Source organism: Paroedura picta, chromosome 8 (assembly GCF_049243985.1).
Source record: "Paroedura picta isolate Pp20150507F chromosome 8, Ppicta_v3.0, whole genome shotgun sequence".
In the NCBI taxonomy this organism is placed as follows: Eukaryota; Metazoa; Chordata; class Lepidosauria; order Squamata; family Gekkonidae; genus Paroedura; species Paroedura picta.
In genome coordinates, this window is record NC_135376.1 from 34,635,365 (window position 1) to 34,648,102 (window position 12,738).

Genomic DNA, 12,738 nt, shown 5'->3' on the forward strand with positions numbered 1-12,738 from the left:
TCATGAAGGGAAAAAAGGAGCCAAATCAAAATAATTTATTTAAATAAAAATGTATTATTTATTTACGTAATTTGTAATCCAGCAAGGATCACCAAACCAAATAACAGATTAAAAACAGTCATAATAAAAACATGTCTTAAAAACCATTAAAATGAAACAAAAGCACATCATTAAAACAAAACTAAAATACACATACAACTAAAAACACATAACTAAAATACACGTACAAAAACTGAAACTAATATAGGTATCAGAACGGAGGCATCACTGAGGGAACACCAGCCAAACTAAAAAGTTTTCACCCACTAGCAGAAGATGGCAACAGTTTTAGTGTCATGATCAATAAGGTCCTCTACCAAGGTGACCCCCACCTAATTTCAAAAGATAGTGGCAACCAAAGTAGTTTTCATACAACTTTATAGTGAGCACACCAGGTTTCTTCATAGTTTGTAGTTACATATCTAATAGCCTCTGTGCAGCTCAAAATATCTACCCAAAAGGGCTACAAAGCATGGGTGAGGGAGAATTTGGAAGGCGATTTGGATTTCCAGAAGATTCCAAAATGGCTCCTGACAGTTGGTGCCACAGTGGAGACAGCTAACACAGGAAGAGTAGAAGGCAGGGAATGGGGTTTGTATTGCAAGTCCTCTTTTAGTTACTCTTTTAGAAAATAATTTTAAAATAACTCTCTGCTCATGATTTCCTATAATATCAACCTGTAGCTATGACAGGCTTTTTAATTACTCATTTCAGTTGTAATCAGTCCTAAAAGTTTCCGGTATTCTTCTCTGCTTGGGCTGCCTTTTCTACTGTGTAGTATAACTGATCTGCCTTACCCCATTATTATGTTCTGCCCACAACAGTACATAATCTCTACCACTGCAAGCTGGTAGTGCTTAGTGGACTGGTAAATATTTTCTGTAGAAGGTAGACATCCATGTTGTTTGGAAAATAGTGTCAGAATGACATACAATTAGGATACAGAGATCAGGCATAAAATGAGATCAGTGAAGGATACCCGTGATGACTGTCTCTGGTCCCCAGGATCAAGCCATAATAAGCTACCTGAACTTTTCTGCTACACGCTAAATGGTAATGCTGTTTTTCCTTCCATTTTTTAACAAAGAAAAGCACACTTCTTATGAACTGGCTTAGGCTAGTTTTTTATGTTAAATTTCAAGCAGTATTTCCATTAAGCTCAGATTTCATTTTAAAACAAGTTATTAAACCCAGATGTATAGACAGAACAGCGGCATAGAACAGTGGCTTAAAGTAACAACTCCAAACTGAATGATTGCTTTTGTCTGCCAAGGTGTAGTGAATTTGCAGCTTTTGGGTGGAGAAATCCTAGATTCTCCAAACTATTTGCCATTCCAGGTGTGCTGAATGAACCTGTCATTGGTGAGAGCAGATATTTTCTCTGAGATATTTGAATTTGTGCTCCGTTTTGTAGGACATGATTAATGTCCCTTTATCCCCTCCGTATACAAGCAGAAAGGACTTCCATGCCCACATGGGATGAAGATGCTCCAGAGGGTCTTTACATCTTCAGGAGCATCATTCTGGGTGTCGGAGGGGAAGCAGGGACTGGAAAACATGGTATTGCATTACTGTTGCCAAGTTGGAGTTGCAGATACACAAACTGTAACTATGCTTCCCAAGCATACTCATTCCTACAGCATTTTTTTCAGATTGTAACCCATTCTCTCAGTTTCTATGTAATACATCCCTACATGAAATATGGGAATTTAAACTTGATGAACAGGGGTTGGTAAATATAGCTGGATTGAGGGTTTAATATTAAAAGTCCTTCATATAAGCAACTTCACTGCCACTGTAGAGTTTATTGTACTAATAATTGCTGAAACCCTTTTTAGGAGATTATTTACCAGTCTCTGCTAAAACAGCTTGCAATAACTGTTTCTATACCTGAGGTGTTGATTTCTCACTCTGCAGGTATGAATCTCCAGAAATCGCTCTGAATTGTGGAATTATGTTAAGAGAGTGCATCAGACACGAACCACTGGCAAAAATAATCTTGTGGTCAGAGCAGTTTTATGACTTTTTCAGATATGTGGAAATGTCAACATTTGATATAGCTTCAGATGCATTTGCCACTTTTAAGGTAACATTTTCTGTATTGCATAACTTTTAAAAATGCCTTCATGTGGTTTAGAAAACGATTGAAGAACATGTACAAACAACGTAGCATTAGCAAATTAGCAGCATTATAGAGTAACTTGTGAAGCAAAAATTACCAGTATTTTTAAGTCCCTCAAAAGCATGCTGAAGCAGGTGAGCCTGACGTAACTTCACTTTTCCTGAAGGCAAATAAACATAAATTTCACTTGGCTTCAGGAATATCTGCGGAGAAGCCTCTGTCTCCCACAGAGCAGTGTTTAGATCAGAGGTAGTCAAACTGCGGCCCTCCAGATGTCCATGGACTACAATTCCCATGAGCTGGCAGGGGCTCATGGGAATTGTAGTCCGTGGACATCTGGAGGGCCACAGTTTGACTACCCCTGGTTTAGATGGTCACTGACTGGAGTTTCAAGCTACTTGGTTCAGAAATGTGTAGTTTGAAGTTTGTCTGGTTTGATTTATGGTTATGCCAAATGTCTCATTTTGATTTTCATGTCAAAAGTATGACTTTCCAGTCTGGGTGGAAATGTTTTACTCCCAAAACACACCAGATAGTAACAGTGTTGTTAAAAATCTGTTTCCTGTAACTCTTTTCTGTATGTATTTACCCACCCCATATTTTTCTTAGTTTTCTTAGTTAGGCATTGTGTAATAAAAACGGTAACTCCTCAGGGTCTGTTACATTTGGCTTTAAATCATTAAGGGGAAATGAAGCCATTTGGCAAACATGTTCAATGCCTTTTGAAACAGTGTTCAGTGCTTATGCCACAATAAGCCCTGCTTGGCTGCAGCCAGCTAACCCATGCTGTCTTTCTTCTAAAGGGGTTTAGCAGGGAAATGCCTCTTAATTTATCAAATATATCTCTTTTCAGGATTTGCTTACGAGGCACAAGTTGCTGAGTGCAGAGTTCTTGGAACAGCATTACGATAGGGTATGTAGTTTCAGTTCCTCATGATGACTGCCCTGAGAGTTGCTGGGGTTTGCTTTTCTAGTGTGAGGGCTAATGAAAATATTTTCTTCTCCAATTGCTTATTTTTCCAATAAATGTGTAGAGTTTGTTTTTATTACAGTACTAAATGTGCGCATAGTTTATTTTTATTATGGTACATTTTTAAAAATTATTGTGTTAAAATTCTGAGTTGACCGTGCATTGTTTTCAGTGTTTGTTGTGCAATTTAATTGTACTACAGAAGTTTTTTCCGTCTAGAGGGCGTACTTCCTCAGTTGTTTTACCCTTCTTGATGCATCTGGGTTCTTCTCCTATAAGGGTATATGTGATAATTATGCTCCATCTACTGGCCACTTAAAGCACTTTAGAGAGTAATGCATCAGAAATGTTTGAAGTTGTAACTTGGTCAGTTTCTGTATTCTTATATTTGTGTAGTCACTTAGAATCAGAATTGTTGTGACAGTTAAAGTCCTGATTTTTGTTCCCTTCTCCATTTAGTTCTTTAGTGAATATGAGAAGTTACTGCATTCAGAAAACTATGTGACAAAACGACAGTCGCTTAAGGTAAAAGATACTGTGCACTTAGGCATAACAGCACTATTTTAGTGGTAGGATTAAACTGTTTACTTTTGATTATTTCCAGACTCCTAAAAAGTGTGAAGAGTATCAGCCAGGATTTTATACTCTAGGATACCGGATATTTACCAGTAGTGCAAACTCCATAATAGCAGTCTTCTATGGGGTTTTCTACCAATAAATAGTTGGAGCCCATGAATTGTGAACAGAATTAATTCATGGGATGTGTGAGGAAGCAGAATCAGCAGAGATCCCACTAATGCAAGTACTTACTGTTTTGTAGTGGGTGGGGGCTGATTTCTGCTGACTGTCTCCTACCACACACATACCACAACCCTTTATGTTCCCAAGAGTTCACTCAGTTGTCAGGTACTGTTTTTCAGATGATGAAGGAGGCAGGAAGAGAGAGATACTTTGGATAAGCTCATTCCATTCACAGTTGATTCATAGAATCATAGAGTTGGAAGGACCTCATGGGTCATCTAGTCCAGGGGTAGTCGACCTTTGGTCCTCCAGATGTTCATGGATTACAATTCCAGCGTTTGCTGGCAGGGGCTCATAGGAATTGTAGTCGATGGACATCTGGAGGACCACAGGTTGACTACCCCTGATCTAGTCCAACCTCCTGCACTATGCAGGACACTAACAACCCTATCACTCATCCACTGTAACCTGCCACCTGCCCTAAGCCTTCACAGAATCAGCCTCTCTGTCAGATGGCTATCCAGCCTCTGTTTAAAATTTTCCAAAGATGGAGAACCCACCACCTCCCGAGGAAGCCTGTTCCACTGAGAAACCACTCTGTCAGAAACTTCTTCCTGATGTTCAGATGGAATTTCTTTTGCATTAATTTTGTCCCGTCGGTTCTGGTCCGTCTCTCCAGGGCAAGAGAGAACAAGCTATCCCACTGCCTATTGTAAACATCCATGTGAAATGTTAGTTAAATTCTTTATTAATATTCAGATCCTCCAAATAAATTTGCATGCACATACATCACATCAAAACTTGCCAAAGTTACCAAAACTTGACTATAAATTAAGTTTGCTGCGATTGCATAATTATAAGCACACATGGCAGTGTATGTACATGCAAACTGATTTGATAGGCAATATTCTCCCAGTCTCTACCCCAACCCCCAAGTCCATGCGCTGCACATTATCCCATGCCACGCAAGAGCGGTGTGCTGATGGCTTTCAAATCCTGAAATAGGTGGCTCAAGAACAGCCCAGGCATATGAGTCAAACTAAATTTTCCATCATAGCACAGAAAGCTAATTTTTAAGGGTAGTGGTATAGCTAATGAACTTGTGCTAGCTGTCTTGGAAGGGTTGGAGCAAGCTCAGATTTTTCCTGCCCATTGTACAAATAAAGGTATGGTAGAATAGGGTTTGAATGGATACACTGAGACGACAATGTAAAAAGTTACGTGAAACTTTTAGATACCATTATGCATTAAGAATCTTTTGATATGCTACCCTTACCTTTCAAGTGGTACTAATGATGCATTATTTGCGGAAAAAAATCTCCAATTCACTTCTTTATCATTTCGCAGCTCCTTGGTGAATTGCTATTGGATAGGCACAATTTCACAATTATGACAAAGTACATCAGTAAACCTGAAAATCTCAAACTAATGATGAACCTACTACGAGACAAGAGTCGCAACATTCAATTTGAAGCCTTTCATGTCTTTAAGGTAAAAATAGCTTTTTTAAAAAAAATGAGCAGATGCTAAGGAATCTTATATTTACGTGGGATGGTGCAAAAGTTTTGATACCTGGGAAAGTATTTCTAGCTTCACGGTACAAGGGAGTTTCCATTTTAAAATCAAAATAGGTTTTTAATAAATGGACCAATCCTTAATAGGTCTGCATTTTCTTTTCTTTTGCCTCAAATCATTACAACAAGCAAGTTAAAGAAACTCTTTTTTTCCTCAAAATAATCTAATCCACTAAATTTTACTGAAAAGAGTGCACAATCCGTATCTAAGCCAAAGTATGCATCAAAAAATAGGATCAAAAAACCTGTAAGAGGGGCTGCAGAAGGGAGGAACTAGAATGCACAAGCAAAATGATTTCTGTATGCACAGACATCTCTGTGCAGTTCTTTCCTGCATGAAATCTTGCAAAAATCATGTGGCTTCTGTTGCCAGTTTGGCTTGCTGCATGAACTTAGAACACAAAACATAAGGAGGAGCAGAAAATAAGGTGTGGAGTAGGAAAACAGAGGCAGAGACATCAGGATAAGAGAAAGGGGAAATGTATGTCAGCATGAGAAAGAGGGGAGTAGAGAAGTAGAGGCAGAAATAGCAGGGAGATGGACAAACATCATTAGAGAGATGGGGGGGATTATCATTTCCCCGATGAGTCCTTGCACATCCTGAACTAGATCAACATATGATAGTTCTAATTTTTGTGTAGATTGAGTGCAGTAAACCATTGTTTGGATGCACCAATGAACTTGCCTTTGGTTGCACTGATTGTGAACATAAGCAAAAATGAAGGCAAGCTAATCCAAAATAGCTGAAGAACAAAGAAATAACCATCAGATTTTTTTTCAACTTTTAATATCCATTGGCCTTTGACTCGAACATAAATTGTAGGATCCCCTCAAAAATTCTCAACGGGTCCTCTGTTTTTTTTTTTTTTAAAGGTGTTTGAGAAAAACTTGGATTACACAATTCACAGAGGCCTCAGTGGAACAAGGCACTGAGGAAGGATTGTGGATTTGAAAGTGGGAGATTTAAAATCCAGACCCCGTTCTGGCTTGACCTTGGAAATAAGACTCTGTTGAACTATTATTAAAAGATTACTGATTGTAAACATGGCTATTCTGATGAGCTAAATCTCACGGACACTACCTGTTTTTTTGGCACATGTTTGTTTTAATATATTCACTTCTGAAATGCCAGTTCCTATATACATTTTAGTAATTTTGGGGCCCACTCATTATAATAGTTTAGACCAGTGGTCCCCAACCCCCAGTCCGGGGACCGGGACCGGTCCATGGATCAGTCAGCACCGGGCCGCAGCTCCTCCTTGTCCTCCTCCCTGGCTGCTGCCTTGGGGGCTGACCTGCCACTCTGCCACCGGCTCACCTTTGGTGCTCTCCAGCAGCCGCCATGGCTGGGGCTCCTCCTCGGCGTGGCACAGCGCAGTTGCTGCTAGCAACGCCCTCCAGTGGGTGGTGGGAAGTCAGGGGTGCTGGTGGGAAAGCAAGTGGATCAGGGGCTCAGGCGGTGATGTCCCTCGGCAAAAGACTACCCCCCCCCCCGCGGGCCTCAGTAAAATTGTCAAGCGTTGACCGGTCCCCGGTGATAAAAAGGTTGGAGAGCACTGGTTTAGACAAATTAGTGCATATACTCCTAATGTGCTTTTAGCCTCCATGTAAGCTGGGTTCCTTGGAACTCTACATTGAGTGGAAAATCTATATTACAATGTCAGGAATGTTCTGTGATTAATTGAGTCTTTTCTTCTTTTCATTGCAGGTGTTTGTAGCCAATCCTAACAAGACACAGCCTATATTAGATATTCTTTTAAAGAACCAGACCAAACTTATTGAGTTCCTCAGCAAGTTTCAGAATGACAGGACCGAGGACGAACAATTTAATGATGAGAAGACCTATTTAGTTAAACAGATCAGGGATTTGAAAAGACCAGCGCAGCAAGAAGCTTAATATCCAATAAACCCCTAAAATATTAAATTCAAATTCAGCATTTGCTGTTAGATATTCAGCATCAGGCACTCTTATCAATTCATGAGGAACTGTACTGCTAATCTGCTGTTCAGTGAACAGTGTTTGTTTTTCTTTTCTTTTCTTTTTTTAGTCCAAGTTGACAAACCTAGCTGCTGCTTTCTTGCACAATGTGGACTTTTTGGTATTTGTGTCTGAATTCAAGCACACTGCTTGTTTTTAGAAATCTTGGAGGGAAAGATTATTGGTTCATGAAAGCAAATATATAGAAGATAGTTTGGGATAGAAGAAGGTGTTAGATTAGACTTAAGCGACGGGGTGCATGCTTGCAAATCTGGTTCAATCCGTATGTTTGCACTTAACCTTGTATGAGATGCGAGCACAATGTGATCTGTGCATATTTGGCACCATAGTATAAGATTGTATGCCTTGATTTAAAAAACAAAACGTGCAGTGCTTTATTTGTAATCAAAGGGGAAATGTATCTGTGAGCTTTCTGGGATAAAGAGTTGTCTTGCAAATAATACTGATAGTGAAACATAGCAACTTTTAAAGAATGAAATCTCAGAGTTCATAAGGAAAAATGTATATATGCCTTTCACTGCTTTATAGATTTTTGTTGTTTTTGACATTTTGGGTTTTTTTTCCTGACTGAGTTGTAGACTTGGAAATACGTTCTAAAGGGTCTTTTTTTGTTAATTTTACTTTGAAGGCGTTTCATGGTAGAGCTTAGCAGTGACACTTTGCATTTCATTTCAACAATGCTTGCTGGTTTCTTTTGTATATAACTCCTTAGGCTGCTCATTTCTTTTAAAAATGATTTAATTTGTACAGCAGAGGAATGTTAATGTATTAGTCTGTAACTTTTACCTGATACGAAGTTTTGCAAATGAAAGCTCATATGTAATGAATACTTTGGATCACATGGAAATGCTGATTTCACATTTCTTAAATACTGCAGCATTAAAAGGAAGAAATCCCATTTTTTTTCTGTATTCACTGATCTAATGGGTGCCATCAATTAGGGTAGATTAAAACTTAGTCCTGGAACCCACTAAACTGTATTCTTGAATATTGGCCTTACTCACTTATCTTTAGTGCTATGTTCAGCCAATTGCAAATTATGCAGGTTACGCTAAATTGATACTAATTTGTTTTTATTGTGGGTATCTACTGAAAATCTCTATTCCTTTTCATGTAGTTAAATACTCAATATGCTAGTTGTGAGAGTAAATAACTTATAATTCCCCTTCAACGAACCATAACTTCATAACTGTCCTGGTGTCAGTGTCCTGTTCCTTGATGCTGCAAACTATCAGTATTTATTTTTTTAAAAAGACTGATTTTGCACCATGTTTTTGTTACTGTGATCATAAAAAAACCTGCTTAAATATATCTAAACTATGTTATCGAAATGTTATCTATTCATCTTAATATTAGTGCTAAGATCAGAACCAGCCAACTTTATGGATTAGGAGTATGAAAGTTCAAATCCTGCATGATTGAATCTGACTGAGAGTGCTATAAAATTATTTATTGCTTTCTAGCCTCTTTCTAATTAAATTATTTCCCAGTTGATTAATCTCCTGATTGACATTTTAGCACGTTCTAAAGCCTTCACGAAGGAAGTAGGAAAATAGTTCCAGCAAATAGGATTCTGGTGATTCTGAATGTCTCACCATGTCAGACCCCCTTTAGAGACTGTAACCTGTCCTTTGCAAGGTCCGCTGAAAGAGGAAGGAAATTAATATGCCTCTATTAAAACATTTAGATAGGCAGGCAAAACTTGGCCATGAGATGGTATTATAGTTCAATACTAACTGTCCTTTTTATATTTTGGTTATCGTAGTTTAAGAGGAAGAAAATATTACTTGGCAAGTTATTCTCCATTATGCATAAAGCTTCCACATTAGGGGGGAAATGTAGAAATGCTAAAAGTTATGTATGTGTATATATAAAGTTAAAAGATGATTGGATATTGGTTTTGCTTCTTTACTATTCGGCATGGGAAACAGTGGCTAACTTTTTTAAACCATTAAACCTTGGAGTGTTGGCATTCAAAAGAGTTGTATTTAAGACCATTTGATGTGCTATTCATATTAAAATCTATTGTACTGGAAGTGGTTTCTTATCTGCGTGAAGGCTTAAAATAATAACTACAAGTTATTTAACATGAGGGGTTTTCTAAAGATGTAAACAGTTGTAATTCTACTTCCATGACAGCATTTCATTTCTTATTAGAAGATCTGGCTGGCCCCATAATTGAAATAAAATTTTGAAGAAACACGATTGTGTATTCTATACTATGTATTGAAAACAAGGTTCACCTTGAGTATTTCTCTCGTAAGAGGCATACATCTTGCATTTCTTGTGAACCATAAAACATCAGCCCTGTATATTAAAATCTTGGAGCTAAAATGTGCTACTTTGTGCCTCCTAAGGGGCAAACTTCTCTCATATGGTCTTTGTTTTACTGTAGGCTTAAGTTTGAATATTGATTCTGCTAAGATAAACTCTGAGGTATGTTTGGAAGCTGAAAAGGTGAAAATATCTATGTAGCCTTCCATCAGTTTTATACCAGTTGTCATCATTGTTTCCTCCAAAGAACTGTACTTTGGTGAGAGTCTTAAGAATCTTATTGATCATCCCAAGACCCTTTCCCAAAACAACACTCCCCACCCAAAGACTTCTTAGGCAGCTTCAAGACTTCTTAGGCAGCTCCCTATTTAGCACAATCATCAGAGCTGCGGAATTCTTGACCTGATCTTTTGCCACTGGTAATTTTTCTCGCAGATTTGAAGGAAATTGCATGGTGATTTCAGGCCGTCAGAATTATTTAGTGTTCTTTGATGTCAATTACAAATCTACAGAGATCTACTGAAGAAATTGAGCTCCACGCAAACTTTCAGTTTACAATTAAATCCTCTTAGTAAGAAGAAGAGTTGGTTATGGCCCGGAAGGGGGTGGGAAGGGGAGGGGTCCTGGGTAGGTTGTGCACACGACTATGCTTCCCAGTCATAATCTACATGATTGCATCACTTCTGGGGTTTCTCAAATCCTGAAGAATGTTTCGGGGGTTTCTCAACAGTAAAAAAAAGTTGAGAAAGGCTGGTGTAGAAGCTGGTCCACCTACATATAATTGTCATCTACAAACTTCCTGAGATCACTAGTCATTCAACCCCCACCAACTGGGCTTGTGTGGTCTATGCTTGAGGGCTTTTGGCTAGCTATCATTAAGAAATGAGACTTCCCTGGCTGGTAGAAGCTGTGCTTGATTGGAATAGGAAAGAAACCCTATAAAATTCCTTTTATATCAACATAAAAAACACCCTATCTTCTGTCTAGGTCAGGGGTAGTCAAATTGCAGCCCTCCAGATGTCCATGGACTACAATTCCCAGGAGCCCCCTGCCAGCGAATGCTGGCAGGGGGCTCCTGGGAATGGTAGTCCATGGACATCTGGAAGGCCGCAGTTTGACTACCCCTGGTCTAGGTAATCGAGGCAATGAAAAGGTATGTGGATTCTTTTTTGTTTCCCAATCCAACCAACGAAGCAGAAGTCAGTTTTGAAAAGAAAAAAGATGGTTGCAGTTATGGGTTTGTGCTGTACAGGCTCTCTGCTTGGCGTCTTGCAGGGAGGTTGTATTCAGGCATGTCTCTTAGTTGACATTCAGTTGCGAAGTGCACAGTCTGTGCTTGCTGCAGTCACATGCCTCACTCCTCTCTGTGTGAAACGTCCTTGGAAAAAATTAATCAAGGTACCTGTTACAGGTAATCAGTTAATTTTCTACTTCCTCTCCCCCCCCCAAAAAAAATTAGTGTTCTATACCACAGTTTAATCCAAGCTTAAAATTATGCTATTTATGTATTTATTACATGGCAGAAAGACACACAAGAAGCGTCATCATTATCATACTTCATAAAATGAACTGGGTCCTTCCAACGATGTGCTGAATGTTTGGAAGGAGGCATTCGAACAATAAGCACGCTGCTGTGTCAGGGTGCGGGGACCAGGAGCCAGCAAGCAGCCTTCCTGTTGGGGAGAGATGCTGGCTGTTTAACTCTCTGTACCCTGAAGGGGCAGCATGGGGGCCAAGGAACTGGCAAGTGCCTTTCGTGATGGGGATAGATGCTTGCTGAAACTCCATTCCCCCAGCAGGATGCAGAGAGCTGGCAACTGTTCTCCCCCCCCCCCCCCCCGTAGGGTGCAGAGAGAAGCTTCTCTGAACCTTGGAGGAGTGATGTGGGGGCTTCTTTGAACTCCTCTCCTTCTACATGGGCAAAGTGCAGAGAGAAGCCTCTCTACACCCTGGAGGGGCAGCTGAGGGGGAGGGCTGGGCCAGTGAGAGCTTCTGATGGGGAGAGATCCTTGTTGACTCTAACTCCACTCTCCCCCCCCCCCCAGGCAGGGTACAGAGAGAAGCCTTTCTGCAACATAGAGGGGTGGCATGAGGACCAAGGAGCCTATAAGTGCCTTCCAATAGGGAGAGATGCTTGCTAGCTCTTTAATTCCCCCCAGGAAGGGTGCAGAGAGACAACTCCCTGCACCCTGACAGAGCAGCATGGGTGAAAGGAGCATCCATTGCCTCTCCATGTGGGAAAAGACACTTGCTGAATCTTTATGCTCCCCCCCCCCTCACACGCACACATACACAAAACCACCTTTTCAGGCCACAGGGAGAAGACTACCTAGCACCCATTGCCTTCCAGCACACAACAGGCTTCAGTGTATGTAACCAAGGTGATAAAATGAGTTTACAGGATTGTGCTGAAGTTGAATGCACATTTTTAACCGGTATTCTGCAAAGGAGAAGAGGAGGCAGAAGGACTTGTATACCTGCAAGCAAGCAGGTTTGTGTGCATCTTTATGTCAGCAATGCTGAAAAGTTATGCATTTGTTCCCAAGTGTATAATCCCAATCTTCAAATGTTTCTTCTTTTGCACTTTTATGGCAAGAAAATAGCTTTAAAATAAGACAATTTTATACAGTGTGGAGGTTAAAATAACTAACATCTAAATAATTATTTTGCTTTAAGAAATTTGCTCCCTGTCATTTTAAAAATTATTATTGGCAGGAATTCATCTTCATCTTCCATTTTATATATAACTTTTGCATTTTAAAAACACCAAGCCTGAGAAAGGATAGAAGAACACAGAAATGTGTATGCAATATAGTGCAGTAAGGTTTGTACAGGAGAAATTCCCAGAACCTAGTCTTTAGTTAGCTGCAGCTTTAGGTATAGTAAATCGGAGTATTAATGTGTGAAATAATGCAGCAGCACCTGTCACCTGTTCATTGGGGCATGGTGGAGGGGAGTATTGGAGTACCTAGACTAAAAGATGGTTATCATAGGTATGAGAGGGCCAAAGATTTCCTCA

The 12,738-nt window shown here is 39.7% G+C and overlaps 1 protein-coding gene across 1 annotated transcript in view; it reads left to right on the forward strand.

The window, feature by feature from the left end:
• Positions 1-9,481, forward strand: part of CAB39 (calcium binding protein 39) — a 54,852-nt gene extending 45,371 nt beyond the window's left edge. The window contains exons 5-9 of the mRNA XM_077348975.1: positions 1,957-2,125; positions 3,015-3,074; positions 3,591-3,656; positions 5,220-5,363; positions 7,155-9,481. Coding sequence (XP_077205090.1) covers positions 1,957-2,125; positions 3,015-3,074; positions 3,591-3,656; positions 5,220-5,363; positions 7,155-7,343 — 628 coding nt within the window. The 3' untranslated portion in view covers positions 7,344-9,481. The remainder of the gene's footprint in view (positions 1-1,956; positions 2,126-3,014; positions 3,075-3,590; positions 3,657-5,219; positions 5,364-7,154) is intronic.
• The last annotated feature ends 3,257 nt before the right edge of the window (positions 9,482-12,738 follow it).